General features: G+C 34.6%; 2 protein-coding genes across 2 annotated transcripts in view; one reads left to right on the forward strand and one right to left on the reverse strand.

Annotated features, from left to right (window-relative positions):
* Positions 1-18010, reverse strand: part of LOC135143858 (uncharacterized) — a 133391-nt gene that overhangs the window by 106950 nt on the left and 8431 nt on the right. The gene's annotated exons all lie outside the window — the stretch shown is intronic.
* On the forward strand, positions 12026-15445 carry LOC135143821 (uncharacterized). The gene has a single exon (XM_064075762.1). The coding sequence runs from the start codon at positions 12026-12028 to the stop codon at positions 15443-15445; it is 3420 nt and encodes a 1139-aa protein (XP_063931832.1).

Raw genomic sequence — 18010 nt, forward strand, 5'->3', positions numbered from 1 at the left:
AAAAATAAAGCAAAATTCGCAGGACAGCCATAAACAGCAGCTAAAACTACTGCTGTTCTCCATAGGAGAGCGGCTACCAATGTTCTATCTAGTCTTGAGAGTAGATTTTAATCCTTATAACTGTCCGGATTAATATCAGGTTTACTATCCGCGGCTATTCACATTAATAGCTGGTCGGCTATTTATTTTAAATTTGGCGCCATACTCATTGCAATTTCCTAACCAAAGTTTGGATGTCATTTAAAATTTAAGTGTGCATCGTGCGTGAACCGCGATATTTTTGTGTCTGACTGCTACTGGAGTGTTGCGCTGCGCATTGTCGCAAGTTTTGTTTTAGTAAGCAGTAGTGGTAAGTTGTAAATCATCCTTGGTTTTGTCCGAAATGTCCGCGTTTTTCCTCATTTTAGGCATAAATCAATAATTTGAGAATGCCGAGGAAAGAAGGATTAATGTGGATTTTCTGACAAATAAAACAAAATTCCCTAGGCAGCCATAAACAGCAGCTAAAACTACTGCTGTTCTCCATAGGAGAGCGGCTACAAACGTACTATCGCACGCGAAATGATTATCCAATACCTAGCCGCGACACTCATTAGAATTCTTTGCCTTCTCCTTCTTCACATTTGTGCCTATTTAGTTTCACAGAAAAATCTTCATTTGTACCAAACGTGTGATGAATTGCGTGGCAAAAAAGCACTTCGCTGGGAAAGTAACTTAAATTTAGGTTATTTACTTAGTTCAATCAACTGCCACCTAAATGTAAAAATTGATCTCTTTTGCTTTTTTTCAAAAGAATTAAGGCATTTCTCTGAGTGCATCCTTGTTTTTCTTTCCAAGTTTTTTAATTTAAACATAACATGCTATATATGTGTGAAAAATTTCTGCATAGGCACAAATATATTTATTTATTCTTCATACTCCCATAACACCTCGGTAGACTAAAATTACGCCTTGTTTTATCTGCAAGAGGTGAGATGTAAGTTTCTCGTTTACAGGTACTGAACGTCGAGCTTTGCAAGCAAGATTGTACGGCGCGAAGAGAGGTAAATTTTTCAAACGAGAAAATGTTCTGGACGTTTCTGGAAGGAATTTCAGATATTGTTGGCGAAACAATATTGTAAACCATACACTAGAGTCCCTTTTTGACAAAAATGAATCTGTATTTAATAAATCGAATAAACTGGCGAAGAAATACAGCCACTTTCTCAAGCAGCTCCCACAAAATTACAGACTTCGTAAAGAAGGCCTGTTAAGACAGACAAAATTCCCACAGACACACCTAACATGACAGACGTAAAACAATGACCACTTACAAAGAAGTGAAAACTATAACGCAAAAATGATCAAGAAAAATCTCAAACGAGCACTATTATCTGATTATAACAAATCCTCGAGGAAGATTAAAAAAAATAAGAAGCAAACATTTGCTGACGAGGATTCTGAATCTGACAATGTTGTTTTCAATGCCTTTAATAATTAATTTGTTACGTATACCAACGTGACCAATACTTGTATTTGTATTCTCCTATGTATTGCTATATGTATTAGCATAATTTCTTTTATCATGTTTAAATATAAATAATATTAATATGTGTACAGCCGAAATTATCGGAATGTACATTCTTTCGTAAATATTAATAACTGCTTTTTCCATGAGAACTGTGAACAGTTCTCCATTATCAAACGCCATCCAACATATTGAAGACGGCTGATTCCCATCAGAAAGAAGAGTCCAATATTGTATTTTCATCGAGCACCATTAAATTTAGTAGTTTTTCTAGCCAATAGTTTTATTCCGCTCCGGCCCACAACATCTGGTGACAGCGGTGCTGATTTAGGAAAAAGCAGAAATAGTGTGGAGAAAGTATCTGTATCTATAACTAAAGAACGGTCTATACTCGTTGCATCCACACTTAATATCGAGAAAACAACAATGAAACTGTAAGTTGGCATTTCTTTGTTTTGTCTTTGTACCATTGCCGTGGCTTTTTGCAACTAGTACCATTCAAATTTGCTTTTAATAACTTTTCAAATTTTTAAAACCTTTTAAACTTTTTCCTATACGCAAAAATGGCACAAACAACCAGCGAGGTAATAGCGTATTTAAATTTAATTAAATCTTTTGATGGTGAAAAAAAAAAAACAATTAGCTCAATTTTTATGTCAGTGCGAGGATATTTCCAATTTAATACACCAATCAAAGAAGGAATTTTTCAAATTAATCAAGGCAACGAAAATATCCGGTAAAGCCTTTGATTACATTAAAACAGTAGATATTACCACTTGGGATGACGCGAAAACCCACATAAAAATTTTTTGTAACAGTTCAAAAAATTTAGATTGGCAAACTCGTTTGCTTCAGGAAAAGCAAAAGTGTTCGGAATCAGTCTCGGAATTTGGCAATCCATTACTGGTTTTGTACGATGAAACAATGTCTGAGGCATTAGCTGACCTGGATGATGATCATTTAGAAATTGTCAAAAGCGCTAATCAACCTTTTGTTATCGGCTGTTTTCAACGCGGTATTCAAGATAACAGAATACGTAATGCGTTGATATCTTCTCCTGCTTCTACCCTAGCGGAAATTATTACCACTTGTCAGACAATAGAAAATAATGTTTTGTCGGACCAAACTTTAACTCAAGGCATCAAACATTTTATATCCAGCAAATTTTGCAACCATTGCAATAGAAACAACCACAACACAGAAACTTGTAGATTTATGAGCAGCCACGCCCCAAACCATCAAAATTCGCCCTGAAATTCACATTTTTCGAATAATTTCCGTTATTCCTCTCAACAAACTAGTCAATATAATAACCGCCATAACAGAAGTACCTGCCATAATGTCAATAATTTTCGTAATAAAACCAACAATCACTACCCAGATAATACGAGAAATTACGGTCAGTTCTCCAACCGAAATCGTTTTCCACATAATTCTTCTTTTGCCCATTCAGTACCAAATTATCATTCTAATCAGCTCTCAACTTCGGCTAATGGTCAGCATTCTCTCGATACCCGCCGCATTCATTCTCACAATTTTCATTCGCGCAATAATAATCAAAACGCAAACTCCGGGAAACTAACCTGGTCTCCACCTTTTGCACCGCGAGATGCGAGATCCCCTAATTGTTTATATTATTCACAGTATCAAAGCAGTGCCCCACGTAATATAAACGAGCAGAATATCTCTAATCCTAACCAGTCTCAGGACGTAGTTTTAGATATTGAAATGAACCTAATGATTAAAAATACGGAGTTTAACGATATTTACAGTTTAGATATTGAAGTGATTAAAAATAATGAGCCTAGCGATATTAGTAGTCTACCTATTGAAAGTAAATTAACAAATAATAACAACAATACCGAATTAATTAGCACCATTAATAATTCCATTAGCCTTAACATAGACGATCTTGATAAATATTCTAGCCCGTATAATTTGTTTAGATTTAGTGATATAAAAACTATCTTTAGAAACTATTATTTAACTATAAATAGAAAATATTTCTCTACTAACACTAGTAACATCAAAAACCCAATACAGAACAAAGAAAATAATGTTATTTTGTTGTCCAAGGATGAGACAAAATTGGAATATGCAATAATTAATTTTAAAAACAATGACTGCATAAATACAGCTAAGTTAACGGTTGACTCGGGTGCTGATATTTCACTGATAAAATACGGGAAGTATCAGTAATACTCCGGTCTTTACTCTAGGCACATGCAATTTAACATTACTAAAAGACACCGAAGAAATAACTCTCTCATTTCATATAATCCCCGATGCATTTCCGATCAATACCGACGGCATCTTAGGTCGAGACTTTCTAATACAAAAGAAGGCTGATCTTAATTACGAAACGGAACACCTAACAATTGCAAACCTAACTTGGAAATTATTACCCCCTCTTGCCCATGCTATAAACATTCCAGCCCGTTCAGAAATATTTACTCAAGTTAATTGTAATATCAAATCAGGAGATGTTTTATGTTTCACTGAAAAATTAACCGAAAATATAATTGTAGGAGCATGTCTGACAAAATCCACTGACTTCAAATGTATCGTCCCAATTCTTAATATATCTGACAATGACTGTCTAACTGAAATTCCTCAAATTAACTTTCAACATAGTGTCACATCACATCTTCAAGTGGTGTGTGATACTTTTCTAACGGATACTATATACATTAGAACGGAACAAGTTAAAAATCTGCTTCAAACCGAACATCTAAACTCGCAGTAACGAGAAAGTTTGTATACCAATTCCAACTACTTTTATGATGGCCATATAACCTTATAGCTCTTGGTTCACTATATGTGCTATGTGACAGAAGAAGAAAACTTTAAGTATACACAAAATTTTGCTAACATGCTTCAGAATCACAACAGATTACCTGTTCATCGCATGTCAATGCTAAACCAGCCCCCATTATTAAAAAATTCGCAAACCGTGCCACATAAAGTTCAACAACCTTTTTTTAATAGACCCCCAAATGTTGGTGCTCGTCAAATCCATACAAATCCTCACGGTTTTAACACATTTCAGACACCATTTCCGAGTCAACCCCTTACGCTTAGACATCGACCTGTTCAACAAAGGTTTCCAACAAATGCCCAAGTTTTTGGTACCCCAAAAAACGTTTTTAAACCGTCAGGGCAAAGACCTCAAAATCTTCCTGAACCAATGTCCACTACGTCTAGAAATACATTCATGAGACGACCACAAAGTTCAGTTCAGCCCATGTCAACAAGATCCATCTGCCCTCAGTTTAATAATTATTCTTATCAGCCACATAATTCCCAAAATTTCATATCAGAGGAATTAAACTTTACCCATAATGTCGATCAGCAAACAGAACAATTGAATTCTCCTTGTTTACAACAACAAAACACTGATTACGATTACGAATGTTTGCAAAATGAACAGACCTTTACAGTTTACCATGCAGCTCAAATCTTGGCAGTGACTTAAGTGACAACGATAATTTGAATTATCAACAATTGAAACCACACCTATTTGACAATTTTGGACTCTTTTTCTCGATACGGCCAAGCATATCCCATCAAGTCTTTAAATCCAACAAATATAATCGATGGTTTACTTATTTTCAATTCACATCACGGTTTGCCTTTAAAAATTACGACAGACTGTGGTGGCGAATTCAAAAATAACGTGTTAAGTGATTTTTGTAAGGTTCATAAGATTGAACTACATTATACCACACCAAAAAAATTTAACAGTAATTCACCTGTAGAACGTTTCCATTCTACTTTAGCTGAAGAAATTAGATGCCTTAAACTGTCAAAACCCAAAGAAAATTCCGATACCTTAATTAACTACAGCATAATCGGTTACAATAATGCAGTTCATTCTGTTACTGGGTATACACCTTTTGAAATTATAAAATGTCACATCAATTCTAGCGATCCATTTGATTTGACCGATAATAAAATAATCTCCAACTATATTCAAAACCATAAAGAAAATGTAAAATCATTATATGCCGATATACAGCAAAAATCTTTAAAACAAAAAGAATACGTTATTAACAAACTAAACGCCCAAAGAAAAGAACCAGATACTTACGACATACATAAGTCCGGTTTTGTGAAAACAAAAAACCGAGATAAAGCTAAACCTAAATTTAAGGAAATTAAAGTATTAGGTGATGAAGACGATAAGATTCTTACCAAACATGGCTGTTACCACAAATCCGCCCTTAAGAAAAAGAGAAAATTTTATAATCACTTTTTGTTACAGGAAACAAACGATGATTGCGATAGTAATCCTGTATCTAGTAATCCCTAGTTCATCCTTAGCTTTAGATTCCGATGTAGAAATTAGTCAATTAAAATCACAAATCTTGCCATTTCATGTTGGTACTTGTAAAATTATTGAAACAAAACACACCTCTATCCATTATATCAAAATTAAACCACTAATTAACCTCTTAGATAATAGCATCAGTTATTTTAACCTTTCTAATAATACACTCAATTACTCCTCATCATCATTCAAGAGACCACTAACCTTTTACGAAACAACATTAAAAGAGTCATTAACACATTCTCATTACTTGATCCTAGAAGCACAAAATAAAATAAACAATCTTGTTCCTCATTTTCGAAACAAGAGGGCATTAATAGACCTGGTAGGAAAAACATTGAAATTTTTGTTCGGAACTTTAGATTCTGATGATGCAGAACGGTACGACAAAGCTCTTCAAATATTATCAGATAACCAATAATCTACTTCTAAACAAGTTCAGCTGCAAGTTTCTTTGACTCAACGATTAATTGAAAATTACAATAATACGATTACAACTCTCAACAAAAACCAAAAGTTGATAGAGAAAAAACTAAATTTGTTCCAAGATACTATCTATAAAACATTGGACGATTATATTAAAACACAAACTGTTTTAAATCAAATTAATCTGAATTGTCACAGCTTGATAAGATTTCTTGATAATATAGAGGATGCCATAACGTTTGCAAAATTAAATAGCTTACATTATTCTGTTATTTCTCTTACTGATTTAAATCAGATCCTCAAAACTTTAGGCAAGTTATATACAAATAAAAAAATTCCCCAGTTTAAAAGTATTTTTTCTTATTATCGAATAGCAAATTTAAAAGTTTCTTTTAGCAATGACAAAATCCTTTTCGCTATACAAATGCCTATTTTCAATTCAAAAAATTTTGACTTCTGTCATTTATATCCAATACCACAAAAAAACCTAACAATTATTCCACCTAAACCCTTCCTTATTCTCGGATCTCACCGTCATCAATACGAAGACCAAGAATGTCACCTAACCGAAGATATCCGTATCTGCGTCGACAAACTTATTCTAAATCAAGAAAACGAATGTATTATCTCCTGCATACAAAACACCAATGTTCAGAACTGTCGAGCTACCTCAGTCCACTTCAGCAATCCAATTGTCACACAAATCAGCGACAATTATGCTTTCATCATTCCATCGACCAAAGCTTTGCGCATAAAGAAGACTTGCGAACATCGAGGATACCTGCTTATAGATAAACCGAGTCTGATTAAAATTCCCCAACATTGTGATATATCTGGTGATAGTTTCAGATTTAGTAACAAAGATGACTTGATAACTGGGCAATCATTCCTTCTACACGAAATACCCTTGGGAGGTGCAAATGAACCTCCTGTACACAGTGATCACATCCACTTGGACAACATCAACTTCGATGAGATCTCTAAAATACAAGCCGAAGCGAGTCATCTTCATCCAACACCACTATCAGGCGCATATGACGTCAACCTTGTTATCAGTGTTGATAACTCTGGCACTTCTGATTTTTGGCTGGGTTATTTACACCAATAGAGACCATTTCAGATGTCTGAAGAAATTTTCACTACGTGAACGGGAAAATAGCGCAAAAAATAAGACATCCGTCTTATTTTCCGACCTAACGGGGGAGAAGTTACATTAATGAGTGGAATTTTGACTTATATTGTTTATTCACTCATATTTACTTTGTTTTATTAGAGCTGTGGTTTCTCATGCTCAATTATCTTTATTTACTATTATTATCATTAGTATATAACGACAAAATTTATTATAATATTTTAGTCTTAAGTCTGGGTTAGAATTGTAATTATTAGGAAATAAAATTCTTTGTTGAATATTCCTTTTTCAATTACATAACTCACGAACTTCTCTAACGAGTTATATGACACACCGAAAAAACAAATTACTTGAGCTTAATAATTACATTTATTTGGCTCACGTTTATTTAAGTCAATTGTAGTACATTGGAGAATAATCGTGCTTGTTTTTTACAAGTATTTACATCTATTTTTTTGCACTATACATTATTGCATCAATTTGTCATAAATAAATGATTTATTTAATGTAAGATGTTATTTTATATAGTTAGAGCAAATAAATTGTTATATCAGTGTAAATTGATTGTAGGTAAAGAAAAAAAAATGTTAACGTAATCACAAATAAACCATAGCTGATAAATATAGTATTAATATAAAATAAATGATATTAAAAACTAAGGTACTCAGTTAAGACCAAATCGAATGACTGTTTGCCACTATTAAATTGAAGAGTAATGTTTAAATTATGTCTACCTTACCAAAAATAAATGCGCACGTTAATATGATTTAATAATGGTTACTATAGTTTAGTACTAGTAAAGTAATGTCCTAGAGCTAAAACCAAATTTATTTATCATTAATAAATCGCGGAACGGGCGGGAAAAACACAACGCAGTGCGCTTGTGTGCCTCTCCGTTTTTGCGTCGTTTGCTAATTTGATTGGCTTGTCCTGCAGAAACTTGTTTGGCGTTAACACGTGCGTTACATGTGCGTCACTTTAAAATACTGAATGTGAAAATATAGTATCGTTCTTACATTAATTACTGCAAATAACAATATAACAATGGATGTTAGTGTTGGTGAAATATTAGTGCAATGTGGATTTGCTGATCTTTGCTTCACATTCGAAGGTAATTAATTAATTAAACATGGCATAAAACTCTTTTCATTAACAACGACCAGTAGTTCTAGCGTCGTAAAAAGTGTTTTCGTCTCTATTTTAAGCTGCGTGTACACAAGAAAATAACTTGCGAGGGGAACTTCTGAGAGTACTTGCGCAAGCGTTTACATACCAAAAAATAAACTGACCAAATACCTCTCAGCAACTGCTATCTAGAGTGGCGCTTTGGCAACTAATTGCATTGCCGTGTACACCAGATAGTCTTTTAATTCGTGCTAGAGTAAAACATGTAAAAATTTCGATATTATTTTGTTTCACCGGAAGGGGAAGTTGCATGGCAATACAGGCACATTTAATTACTGTGTAAATAATGAACTTCCAATACAACAATAAATACATTTAACAATTCAAAATACATTTTATTACTTACCAAATTATCTTCGCCTTGTGCCATTGAAATTTCGTCATTAAACAGAAATTTGAGAGCATCAAAATATTCCCAAGAGCTCTTGTATACGTCATCAGCGCCTGCTCTACTGCGTCTTTTCTTAATTTTTTTACATTCCTGATTTTGTTGAGTGCGGAGGTTGTGTAGTTTTCTTTGGATTTCACTTACACTAGCTTTAAATTTATCTGCTATGGCCTTAAACGCTTTTTCTTTTTTAATCCTATCTCGATACATTTTTGATTTTACATTCCACAATTCCGGGAATCCTTCATACATTTGAATCAAGGCGTACGTTTCTTCCTTGGACCACGACCGTTTCTTGGTGTCCATATTTAATAATAATAACTTGATGCCGCTTGCCACTCTAGATAAAAACTTTCCAGACAAGCTTGAAATAAATACTGCTTGGCTAGAGGTCTCTAGCAAATCGTTTATACTTGCAAATTGTTTATTGCATAAAGTGCTTGCCGCAACTTGCAAAACTTGCAGCAAGCGTACTCTCTACCACTGTTTACACCAGCCAGTGCACCAGCAAGTACTCTCAGAGAGTAGCTTGCGACAGTTTTACTTGCTCATGTACATGCAGCTTTAGACCAAAGTATAACCGACGTCGATGTGTTCAAAGAAGTAGTCGAGTCGGAAACGTTGCTAAAAAATATAATTCCACAACTTGGCAAACGTCTGTTATTAAAAAAAAAAGTTAACGAATATTTCGCACCTAGGGAACAAGAGCGGGAAAGTCCTAATAATGACCGAGAGATTAATGTGTGAGTATTCATGGTGTAATCGGAAGACTTATTGATTTTATTTTGGTAATATTTTAAGCTATTCCAAATGGAACAAGAGGTTGACACCTACACCGTCGTCTATTGCTTCAACAGTAACCCTTATTGCAAGTGGCGATATTTCTGAATTTGATACTTCTAGTGCTTCCACTTCGACAATACAAAATACATCTTATGATGCAAGCATTAAATTTGATACTGCTGATAGTGCTGATATTGCCAACTTTGATTTATTAAACTTATTGCGTTCATCTTGCATGGGGAAAGCACTACTACACTGGTATGAAATTAAAAATGCACCATTTCCAAGTTGTTACCAAGGACATTTGGTAGAAATTATAATAACACACTTTTTAGATATAAACTACAGGTAAACAAACAAATATATTACATTTTTTTGTATTGAGTGACCTTCCATGTGACAGTAGGTATAGCAAAATCTAATTTGTTTTAGGCGCTTGACAAATCCTGATTTTCAAATTTTGGCTGATAAAATTGTGAAAGTATTCACTAAAGAGACACGACAAACCTATTACACAGCCCCAGTAAGAAAACGGGATTCCAGAGATCAGAAAGCTGGGGTATCACATGGGAAACTTGTTGACAAATACAAGAATAAGTTGACATTTTTAAGAAACACTGGTTTGTTGCCAGCAACTTTAAAAAATACTGAAGTGGAATCAGATAATGTATCTTCGAGTAACGGTATAGAACTGTTTCTGTTGATTACAACAAACTGCTTTACATTACATGTGTGATTATTGTAGATCCATCAGTATCTGATGAAACTGAGCGCAGCCTAATTTGGCTTAAAAACAACAAAGAACCACTGAAGTAGTGGAACATTGGGAAAATACAAGGAACTTCCGGAAAGTGTTTCTTGAAAAAGACGTTTCGCTTACCACAATTTTTACGAAATTTCCAATTTTGAAAGAACCATTTGGATTATCTTTGGTTTGTATTTCTAGTGATTTTTTGCAAATAATGAAGTTATTCTTTTCTAGCTGGGTAAGGATTTTGAACACACTTTTCCTGGAAAGACAATTTTATTTTACGAAAAATGGAAATCTGCGTGGACAAAATTAATCAGCATACGACGCCAGACCTTAAATGACGTTAATAAGGTCATATCTGATCTAGTCACAGACGAAAATACATCAGAAAGTAAGTTTTCGTGCATTGAACATTTACTGAATTTTTTGTATTAGGAAAGACACTGATTTGATTATTAAAAAATGTAAATTTTAAATTACAAATTATACATAATACTATAAAAATGTATGCATTAGTGTATCAGTTATCGGTCACTGGACTCCAGGGGTGTACCTATTTAGGAAATGCTTCTTAATATTATCCGTTGTACCTAAATAATACCTAATAGTGGTATTATTTATTCATTTTTAGACTACCGCACTTATTTGATGCTAATTTTGTTACCTTCTCTCTTACCAACACGTCCAAGACACGTTATTGCAAAAGGAAAAACACAGTGGAAACCCTCCATCCTAGAATGTAGAGAAGGTATAATTATGAGAGCAGAGGTACGTGCCGGTAGCCGCAACTTTTTGTTATAAATCTAATTTTATTTTTTGTCACAGATACCAGCAGATATTGAAAAACTTACTGTTCATTCGATAGACCAGTGGTGGGTTTGTCACCCCCACCCTGCTCAGGTCTCACTTGTAATTTTAAGATAGAACGTAATAAACCATCGAAGGGAGAACAAGCCTATTACTCATCCCTTCAAACGTTCCAACATTTTTGGTCCAATCGAGCCTGATGGAACCATCCATCTGAATCAGCAAAAACAAATAAAACCCGATCAAATGATCCAGGCGTTTTTATTCAAATCACATCTTCACGGCGTCGACACATTCGTAGTGTGTGTGTAAAAGTGAAGGTGTAAGCGATCCAGACGATCCAAGAAAACATCCACCCGATTCACGTGTACGGAGTGCGTCGGGAAGAAATCCAGTCGACTCTCACTCCCGGAATTTCCCAAGAAGAAATCCAATCGACTCTCACTCCCGGAATTCGTCAGGAAGAAATCCACGCAACGGTGACGCAAAAAGAATCCATCCGATTTCCACGTCCGGAGTTCGTCGGGAAGAAAAGCAGCTGCCGATCCCGAGCCCCGAGCCATCTCAGCGTCCACACCGTGTCCGAGACGTTCAGGTCAGATCCTTCCTTTTTTTAATTACCTTAAAGCGCAGTTTAAGCAAGCCTCAATTTTTGTTAAATATTCGATTTTGTTGCATACTAGGTTTATATTTTTTGTATTTATTATTTTTACAAAATGGCTTTGGATGAGTTAAAAACACAGCGAAAGGTCATTAAATATAGCATTACTCGACATCAAACTGCGGTAAATGCCTTTAAAGAAGGAAGTAATGTTGTAACTTTAGAGACTAGACTTTCAGACCTGTCGGAATTATTTAAAAAATACAATGCAATTCAAAGCGATATTGAATCGCTTCAGTTTAAGGAATTATCGGATAGAGATGATTTTGATGAGGCAGCCTGGGACGCGGGAAACGATAAAGAGCGCACCGGGGTAGAAAATCAGTATTATGAGGTAGTGGCGAAAATTAAGACGTTTTTGTTGAAAACTGATACGTGTACGGGCCCTGGAGGGTCAACTACAGTAATAAATATTAATAAATCTGCATCCGATTCTAATGAAAACGTGACAAATTTAAAACCGTTGCCTTTACCAGTCTTTTCAGGAAAACTTAGCGAATGGTATAACTTCTATGATTCGTTTAAATCATTAGTGCATGACGATAAAACTATTTCGGACATTCGCAAATTTCATTATTTGCGCGGTTGTCTTAAAGATGAAGCGTTCAGAGCTATTGAATCACTCACAATTTCCAATGATAATTATGTAACTGCACTAGAACTACTCATTAAACGCTTCGAAAACAAGCGGCTAATCGTAAACGAGCACGTTTTAAATATCTTAAATATTACACCGTTAATGAAATCATCTCATGTAGAATTGCGCCAACTTTTAGATGCGGTAAACAATAACATTGCAGCGCTCAAGGTTTTAGAATTACCGGTGGACCAGTGGGACGCCCTTTTGATACCTATTATAACTGAAAAATTAGACTATGCCACCAAACGGGAATGGCAAACAGTTCTAAACAAGGAGGTTCCAAAATACGTGGATTTTAACGAATTTTTAGAAAAACGATATCAAATTCTTGAAGCATTAACCACCATCAAACCGCAAATTTCAAATAACTCAAAACCAACAAATACATTCAAGAATAACAACAATAGTAATAATAATAAGTATGGCAATAACAGATCATTCTCTAATCACCTAGTGTACAAGCCCACTTGTAGTTTTTGTAAAAAAGGCCACAGTATTTATCAGTGTGACGATTTTTTGAAGCGGACTGTAGTTGAAAGACTTAACGAAATATCAAAATTACAAATGTGTGAAAATTGTTTGCGCACCAATCATAAGGCCGAACAGTGTAAATCAAAGAGTTTATGCAAAATCTGTCGTGAAAAACATCACACTTTGTTGCATATTAATGAATTTAATCCAACTCAAACATCTTTGTACACTGTAGGGCCCAGTCAAGTCCTATTAAGCACTGTAACAGTGCTAATCGCGGACAGACACGGTAATTTTCACAAATGCAGAGGCCTACTTGATCAAGGATCACAGGCAAATATTTTAACATCGAAAATGTGTAAAAAACTTGGCTTGTTTACAACAAAGGTAGCTACATCATTAACAGGTATTAATTCAAGGGCTATCTCCATAAACGAGGGTGTCAAGGTGACAATAAAATCCCTTGCATCAGATTTCGCCTCTAACATAAATTGTCTAATCGTGCCGAAAATCACAGAGCCGACTCCATCTTTTTCATTTCCTAAACAATTAATTAAAGTGCCCACAAATGTAACACCTTCTGATCAGGATTTTAATTCTCCTAAGGATATTGATTTGTTAATAGGAGCGGGATTGTATTGGGATTTGTTAATCGGTGCCGCATTTCAGTTAGAAGTTAATCAACCATTTTGGCAAAACACAAAATTGGGCTTTGTAGTAGGGGGCAATTTTATGATATCCGTAACATCCGTCAATAATAATGCGTGTAATTTATTATCGAGCAAATTAAAGGAAGGGGACTTAGAATTGTGTTTAGAGAGTTTATGGCTAGACGAAGAAATTGAAGGCGGTACGACTTTGTCCGGAGATCATTTACGATGCGAAACTCATTTCGGCGAAAACTACGCGAGAAGTTCTCACGGTCAGTTCATTGTAAAATTTCCCTTTATGGAAAATACCCAACTCGGTAATTCCTACGACATGGCATTAAACAGATATTTGGGTCTGGAACGGAAGTTGGGCAAAAATCCCTCACTAAAGGAGGCTTATGTCGGTTTCATGAACGAGTACCTGAATCTTGGCCACATGGAACCGGCAGCAATAAAACATCTTGAAGGAGACAATATTTACTACCTTCCACACCATGCCGTTTTTAAAAACACAATTAGTGGCCCTAAAATTAGAGTTGTTTTTGATGCGTCGGCACCGACATCAAATGGTCTTAGTTTAAATGACATTTTGTTAACGGGTCCAACTTTACAGCAAGATCTTTTTTCTATACTATGTAGATTCAGAACATATAAATATGTAGTTTCAGCTGATATAACTAAAATGTACAGAATGATTTTAATGCACGAAAATGACCGCGATTTCCAAAGAATCCTCTGGCGGAATGAAGTTTCGGAACCTGTACAAATCTATCGATTAAATACAGTGACATATGGAACCACATGCGCACCATTTTTGGCAGTCAGGTGTTTATTTCAATTAGCGCTCGAAGCTGAAAACGATTTCCCGTTAGCTAGTAACATAATAAAACGCGATTTTTATATGGATGATCTATTATCAGGTAGCAATTCAAAGGAGGAAGCACTCCTCATCAAAGGTCAGGTTACGAAAATTCTAAAAAAAGGTGGTTTTAATCTTTGTAAATGGACGTCAAATTTGGACGAACTTTCAGCAGAAGGAGATCATTCAACTGCAATAAATCTAAACAAGGGGGATTATAAGATTTTAGGGTTTCATTGGAACTGTACAGATGATCAACTAAAATATAATGTTAATATTCAGCAAATCAGTACCGACAATATAACAAAACGAGGCATTCTTTCAACCGTTTCAAAAATCTTTGATCCTCTAGGTCTTATAAACCCGATAGTAGTAAAGGTCAAAATATTACTACAACTTATTTGGAGTCAGAAGTTAGAATGGGATGATCCATTACCGCAAGAAATCAAGGATGTATGGCTTAAATTCGTTAATGACTTATCCGAAGTAAACAATTTGCGCATTTCTCGTAATTTAATACCCTCGTACCCTTATTTGCAAATAGAAATACATGGTTTTGCCGACGCGTCCGTAAAGGCATATGGGGCTTGTGTGTACCTGAGGGTGATAGACTCTTCACAAAAAATAACAGTTAACTTATTATGTGCCAAATCGCGGGTGGCACCGCTCAAAACAATTAGTTTACCGCGTTTAGAGCTTAATGCAGCAGTTTTGTTAATAAAACTCGTAAATAAAGTAATCAAAACTTTGAACAGGCCTTTCCACAAACAATATTTGTGGAGTGACTCAACTATAGTTTTAGCATGGTTGGCCGATCCTCCACATCCCAAGTCGCTGTCGGTTCCTTGGTGGTAATCATCGAGGACAATTTGCCACCATTGAAATGGAAACTGGGACGAGTGCTCCAACTTCATCCGGGGCTAGATGGTGTAGTGAGGGTGGTTACAGTGAAAACATCGACTGGGGTTTACAAACGAACCATAAAAAAGGTGTGCTTACTTCCAGCAGACGCAGACTAATAAGTGAAGGACCTTTAACATTTCTGATATTTGTAATTTTTATTTATTTATGTCTCAAATTTTGAAGCCTATCCTTCAAGGGGGGCGGTATGTTCATTCGATAGACCAGTGGTGGGTTTGTCACCCCCACCCTGCTCAGGTCTCACTTGTAATTTTAAGATAGAACGTAATAAACCATCGAAGGGAGAACAAGCCTATTACTCATCCCTTCAAACGTTCCAACACTTACCACCACTAAAAATGAAAAAATGAAAGCTTTGCATTTAACGTCGCAGCCATTTATAATAACTGAAGGAGCTGGAACCAACATCAATAAAGTTTATGTAAATGTAGAGGAACAATTGTATCCTTGTGCCACGGTTTTAAAAGCAGTAGAAACATGCTTTCACTGTTTTCATATACTAAATTTAAGATACCCACTGGAAGCTGAAGCTGTTTGGCAGTTTATTCAAGTAGCAATGTTCGACATTAAAACTAAATGGGATAAACCGATTCCCACTATTTCTGACATTATAAATAAAATTAATAATAATTAGGTAAGTGTTTGTATTAGAGTGTAAAAATATTTCACATCTTGCAAAATGTATCTTTGTCATATCTGCTTAAAAAAATTTAATTGCTTTCAAGTTTTGATAAACCATTTAAAAACTTCTCATAAATTTTGTGACAAGTTTACATGTCCAGATTTAAGGTCCTTAAAAACTTTTAAACATACATATTCTTTACAGAAACATTTTAAATTGAAACATACGCAGCCATTGCTAAATACTACTATTTGTGATCCGAATCGTAATTCTAAAAATGAAATACTTCCAGTGCATTCTAGATCTATTGCCGGCACTAGTGAGGAAAATACTTGCCTTGATGATACCAAATTACCTGGCAACATAACAATTTCCGATATTTCCGAATATGTTATTTCTTATCTGACGAAATTTTATAATAATCCTACAGTAACCAGAAAATTAATTCAAGAAATTGTAGAAAATACACATGCATTGGTTAATGAGATTCTTTTATATTTAAAAAATTCTCTTCTACCTTATTTTACACACTTAAATGATAACGATATTCTACAACTTAAATATTTATTGTCTGATAATCCATTCAAATCAATGCTGACAGAATATACCCGTTTTAAATATTTAGAAAATTCAACAAATTTTATTAAAGCAGAAAGTAAAACTGTGGGCACTTTTTTAAATGATAAAAAAATTGGAAGCAAGACTGCTCTAGTACATAAATATTCTGAAGCTCAAATTGTCCCTATTCGAAAAGTTATAAAAAAATTTCTTGAGTCTGGTGACACTTTACAAGTGATCTTAAATTATGTTAATGACGAATTACAAAATTCATTTTACAGCATTTTCAACACCACATTATATAAAAATACTCTAAAAAAGTTTCCCGATAAAATTGTTATACCATTGTTAATGTTTTTTGATGATTTTGAATGCAATAACCCCCTTGGGACACATGCTGGGGTTTATAAAATAGGTGGAGTTTATTTTTCAATAGCAGGCGTACCTCCAAAATATTGATCGCGCTTAGAAAATATTTTCCTTTTGGCATTGTTTCATTCTTCAGATCGAGGCTCATATGGTAATCGAGCTGTTTTTAAAGACATTTTAAAGCAATTCCAAAATTTGGAACAAGATGGAGTACCAATTAAAACCAAAAATGGCGTCGTTCGTGTTCATTTACCATTGCTACTAATTTTGGAGGACAATTTGGGAATCAATTCAGTGACTGGATTTACAAAAAGTTTTAATTCGAATTATTTTTGTAGATTTTGCACACTAAGCAAAGAAGAATGTAAAGCAGTATGTAGTGAAACTGACATAAATTCTATAAGAACACTCGAAAATTATAAAGTTCATTGTTTAGACAATAGCTATGGTATAAAAGAGGAGTGTATTTTTAACGATCTTTCTAGTTTTCATTGTATCACTAATACTTGCTGTGATATTATGCACGATCTTTTTGAGGGGGTTTGCAGGTACGATATGGCAAAAATTTTAAATTATCTAATTATCTTTTTTCTCTAGATGAACTAAACAGGCGTATACAATATTTTGATTATGACCAGGATCTAGACGTGGGTAACAGAATTCCGACTCTAATAACAGAGCAGCATATAAGAAAAGGATATATAACAATGTCTGCATCAGAAATGTTAGGTTTTTGTTATTTATTTCCCTCTCTTAATCGGTGATCTAGTAGATATTGAGGACGAATGTTGGATCTTCTATTTAACGCATTTAGATATTGTGTACGTTGTTATGAGCGACAGATTTAACAAAGAATATTTAATATACTTACAACAATTGATTAAAGAACATCACGAACTTTATGTTTCCCTGTTTAATGAAAATCTAAAACCAAAATATCATTTGCTTCT

The sequence above is a fragment of the Zophobas morio genome, unplaced genomic scaffold, assembly GCF_036711695.1.
Source record: "Zophobas morio isolate AGI-343-1 ecotype UQ-CSIRO unplaced genomic scaffold, CSIRO_AGI_Zmor_V1 ptg000076l, whole genome shotgun sequence".
Lineage (NCBI taxonomy): Eukaryota > Metazoa > Arthropoda > Insecta > Coleoptera > Tenebrionidae > Zophobas > Zophobas morio.

Coding starts and splice junctions, on each gene's coding strand:
- LOC135143821 (XM_064075762.1), top strand. CDS start 12,026: ATGGCTTTGGATGAGTTAAAAACACAGCGAAAGGTCATTAAATATAGC.